The following is a 5047-nucleotide window of genomic DNA, read 5'->3' as shown; positions in this document are numbered from 1 at the left end:
ATGTTCATCTTGGAATCAGTAGTGATTCCAAGATCCTTCTCTGCCTCTGTGCTGACAAAAAGGGACTTCCCCAGCCTGTAGGTATGCTGCTGTCTCTTCCTCCCCAGGTGCAACACCTTGCACTTGTCTGTATTGAAACCCATCCTATTCTTATCTGCCCACGTCTGTAACCTGTCGATCTAGTTGTAGCCTGTCCCTCTCCTCTAGTGTGCTCACTTCTCCCCACATCTTGGTGTCATCTGTGAAATCGCTGATGAAGATATTGAACAGTGCAGGCCTGAGGACCAAGCCCTGGGGAACCCCACTGCCCACATCTCTCCAGGTCGAAAATGACCCATCCACCACCACCCTCTGGGTGCGGCCCTCCAGCGTATTTGTGACCCATCTGACTGTGTAGGCGTCGACACCACAGATACCTAATTTTTTAATGAGAATAGGGTGAGAAACAGTGTAGAAGGCCTTCCTAAAGACCAGAAAGACTACATCCACCATGACACCTGCGTCCAAGGCTTTTGTGACCTTGTCATAGAAGGCCACCAGGTTGGTCTGACAGGACCGGCCTCTAATGAATCCATGTTGATTGCCCCTAAGCATAAAGTCCCCTGCTGGCCCCTTGCAGATATGCTCCTGGATAATTTTCTCAAAAATTTCCCTTTTAGGCAATGTAGTTTATAGTTTGTAAATTATTTGGAAATATGCTTGGTATTCTCGGACAGAAAATGTTAATATCTGTTTAAAGTTCAAATTAAGTTGAAATTATATGATTAGACCATTTTTGTTGCACAAAAACACCCACATGTTTAAAAGTCAAGATACTTATAGTTACTTTTAAACAAAGTTATTTCTCTGTCCTTCCTATTAATCTTCTTATAGTAGTGTGTCTGAATCGTAATAGACTAGAAATATCAGTACAGGTTTCCCTTGCTTTATGCTGTACATGTGTTCCTGGAAAACGGCGCTGTACGTGCGTTCCTGGAAAACTTGAATTCACATAAAGGGAACCCACTTTACAACGTAACGGATAGGGATATGTTCCAAGACCTTGACTGTACTGACCCCTAGACCCATTTCTACAACTTTTAGAAGACAATTTTGGTACTCACCAACAGCAGATAGTACATGGAAGCACAGGGTGGTAGCGAATGTTATCATAATGGGCATACTACAGAAACACGTGTCACAGACAATGAGCGAGGAGCACAAATCCACACAGGAGACTATATTTTGGTGCACATCACTCCCACAATGCACTGCACAAAGCAACTGACTGCAGACTTCCACCACACCAATCGCATAAGAGTGAATTTACGTCACATATAACAGATTTTTGGTATAATAAGGGTCATCACATAAAAGCGAATTTGCACATATAGAACCCACATAAAGCAAGGGAAACCTATATGCAGTTTGTAGAAAGTCTCTTCTTTTTTTCACAGTGGTATGATGTCTAAGAAATTATACTGTTTCTGCACTTTGGGAGAGGAAAAATGTGGTCTTGTTGATTCAAGAGGTATTTGGTGGTTTAACTGCCGGTGTGTGATACTAGACATTGTTCTTAAGGCTAAATGTATATTATTGTGTTGACAATGTGAAATGAAGCTGATATAATCCAAGGATCTCTAGCTTTCTTTTTCTTTTTCTTCATAAAAATTGTATCCCAAAGATTCTTCTGTGGATATTTAGAAGAAGCAAAACTGGGCGTGTTTACATGTGGCCATACTGGGCCTTTGTTCCTGCACCGTCATTCAGTGTTTCCTTTTGGAAGTACTAAAAGACATCACAGTAACAGCCTGTACTGCACTGTGCTGGCCGCACATGGTTATTTTTGGACTTTACATTGCCATAGCAACGTGTTATATCAAGGGAGTGAATTGCTACGGTATCATAGTGGCAGCATCACAGTTTTTGCCAACAGATGTTACGATGCCATAGCATCTTGTGTAGATGTTAATAACCCAACATCTAATGACTTACCCACCAAAATCTTTCACAGCTCACGCCATTTAAATTATGTAGCAAAAATGATTTAATTTGATCAGTTTTTTCCTTCTGAATCAATATTATGAGCAGGAAACCAGGTAAGCCTTGTAGAGTGCTGAGTAAATCATGGGGAAATATCAAAGAAGTCTTCAAATCTGAAGGGAAATTATGGTTTGGAGGTTCTTGGAAGACTGGCCTTTATATAGAACTAGAGAATAGGTTATGCGTCATTCATGTCGCCCAATTAAACTAAGCCACTCAGGATGGCTTGTGCAAATCTAGTTAACATTCATTGGCCCATCTATGATTTTGAAAACAGGAGGCAGATGGTGTGGTGCATCATTGCATATAGTACAACACATTTTTATCCAGGTAAAAAGAAACCAGAAGCGTTACTAATATGGTAGGGGCTTAGGGCTATATTTTTCAGTTTAAGATTGAAGCAAAAAACAAATATAACTTTACAGGAATGGAATATGCATTCTAGTGCTATATCAGATATTACATATTGGAAAACAAGAAACTAGGCAAAATAATCAAAATACGTTATTTCTTTAGTCCTGTGGTAATTAGAATTAAATGTATATCTTTTTCAAATTTATAAAATAAAATCAAGTCTTCTTGAGCATCTTGACCGTGCATCCATTGCTTCACTGGAAGTTATTTCCACACCTGACCTTATGTTCACCTGAGTTAATATTTCCACACCTGAGTTAATGCTTTTAAAAACAGTCTGCAGGGCTGTGAAATAGCAGCTACTCTATCAGGAGCAGCTCAGATAGCAGAATTGCAGAAGAGAGACTAGCTTTATTAGGGCAATATTAAGACCATTAAAAAGGAGAGAGGTTTGTTAACACGTGTGGAATGAATAATTTAGAAGGAATCAGATAGAATATAGTGAGCAATGAAGTCAATTGTTTCTGTCACTGCTGCCTGAATAGAAATACTATTGTCAATATGAGACTGTTTATTTTAAACTTTGGCTCCAGAACCAAAGGGAGGGTATAGCTAAGCCACTGGACTGACCCCTAGATTTGCTCCTGTTAACATTATATTGTGTTGAAAGTCCTCCAAGATTTCTCAGCTCTTTATACAACACTAAACGTATTTGTATCCATGAGCCATTTAGATTTTTGGGATTCAATATTATATAACAATTCTTATTGCAAGGATTAATTCCCTTTTAAAAACATGTTCTTGATTTTTTTGGTAAAACATTGTGCTACCTAAAATTTTTCTTTCTAGGACATGTGTTAGTTCAAGAAGTAGCTTGCACATCTAAAAGAGAAGATCCATTACAATGGTTACCTGCTCTCAGGCATTTAGAAGCAGCGGTGGAGCTTTGTACAACATCCGTAACAAGAGAATTAGATCTTGAAGCTGAAGTTTTTTTCCAGAAAGGTAGGCAGAATCCTGGTTGAATAACATGACTACATTTCCAACATATTGTTATGTCTTAAGAAGGCCTTAAGAAACAATTTGAATTGAGTATCTGCTCATTATTTTCTCTCAACAAGACAAAGGCTTCACATTAATTTACTTTCCTGTAGGAAAATACAAGTTGTCATGCAGAGAAAATAATAACTTCATGCAAAAAATGCTTTATCTATGTATCTTCTTTTTTTTAGGCAGGGTAGAACGCCAGATTATTGAAGCAGGTAGCAATAAGTCACCACTGGCTGCTAAGACCCTGTTGCATGCCATAAAAGTGAGCCTGCAAAATGATCAAAACTTTGAGTAAGTAACTGTATATGAGTTTTCATGATTTTCTGCTTTTCTTTATGCAAAGGAAAGACTTCTCCACATTTTGGAGATTTTTCTTCTATTTCAATATTAAAAAAATACTGATACAGTTTAATGTATGAAAACAAATGTTTTAAGGGCTTTAATGTACATTTTTGTATAGAATGAATTATCCAGTACAGAACTACATACTTTTGTCCTTTCCTTGGGCTGTAAACCTGTCATGGTGGAGAGGCTTGTGTTCCAGTGACCGTCACAGCTATGTCATCTTGAGTCTTGTATTCCTGGTAGGGTCTCCACTGATGAACAGGTTTGAGGTGAGGTTCCAGACTAACTCCTGAAGACTCCTAAGGTGGAATAGGTGTACTTGAGGGCCTGATGGTTCTCTGCAGCTGTGAAGGCAGATGAGGGCTGCAGTGGGATGGAGGTCTCCAGTTGTCTAGGACATCCTTGCCACTTGATTCAGGGCTTCTTCCTGTCAAGTTTGGGCACTGGCTTCCCCACGTTAAAAGATGTCATGCGCAGGCCTCTGCCAAGGATGTTAACATCTCCCAGAAACCAAGTCCTGCACCAACGGATGAGTGGTGGTGGGGACAGGATCAGTGATCTCTGGGAGTCCCTAGTCACAAATTTGCATGTTGGCAATGGTTGTGTGATCGTCGTTTTGCTCTTACTGTGACAGAAGTACGGTTTGGCAGCTGTGGCCATAACTGTGCAGTCCTCTTTAGGATCCTCTCTGCTCATCCTGAATCAGGAAGAGGCCAGAAAAGGTGCCCTAAACATAGACTGTCTCAACCCTCCCCTGGCTGGATTGCCGTATCCAGTGGGATCATTCTACCTGCAGCAGAAACCAACAAAATAAAGTATTGAAATTTGCCACATGGAATGTCCTTACTCTCATGGACTCCCTGGAAAGTGAGTGTCCTGAAAGAAAAACTGCTATGGTAGCTAAAGAACTTGACATCAGTATTGCTGTCTGAAGTGAGACTCACTAGGCAGGTGAAGTCCAGCTGAAAGAAAAAAGGAGATGGAAGGAAAGGAGAGGAATTCACTTGAAGAGAATTGCATTCATGGGGTTGGCTTTGCCATCAAGAACAAGACTACTGGTCAGCTTTCAGAACTCCCTGTGGGCATTAACAAATACCTTATGGCTCTCTTCCTCAGGCCCCGTACCAGTATGCTACAGTCATCAATGCATACACCCCCACACTTACAGTTTCATAGTAGCTAGGGTCAGGAGGGACCTGATCAGATCATCTAGCCTGACCCCCTGCCACAGGCTGGAATGAATGCTGGGTTCACAAGACCCCAGACAGGTAATCAT

General features: G+C 40.5%; 1 protein-coding gene across 7 annotated transcripts in view; it reads left to right on the top strand.

The window, feature by feature from the left end:
- CFAP54 (cilia and flagella associated protein 54) overlaps positions 1-5047 on the top strand; it is a 308490-nt gene that overhangs the window by 256660 nt on the left and 46783 nt on the right. For all 7 annotated transcript variants that reach the window (XM_019515046.1, XM_019515044.1, XM_019515049.1 and 4 more), the window contains 2 exons: positions 3226-3381; positions 3609-3717. In XM_019515046.1, coding sequence (XP_019370591.1) covers positions 3226-3381; positions 3609-3717 — 265 coding nt within the window. The remainder of the gene's footprint in view (positions 1-3225; positions 3382-3608; positions 3718-5047) is intronic.

Source organism: Gavialis gangeticus, unplaced genomic scaffold (genome assembly GCF_001723915.1).
Source record: "Gavialis gangeticus isolate Ggan-Ray unplaced genomic scaffold, GavGan_comp1, whole genome shotgun sequence".
Lineage (NCBI taxonomy): Eukaryota > Metazoa > Chordata > Crocodylia > Gavialidae > Gavialis > Gavialis gangeticus.
This window is presented reverse-complemented; position numbering and strand designations above follow the sequence as displayed.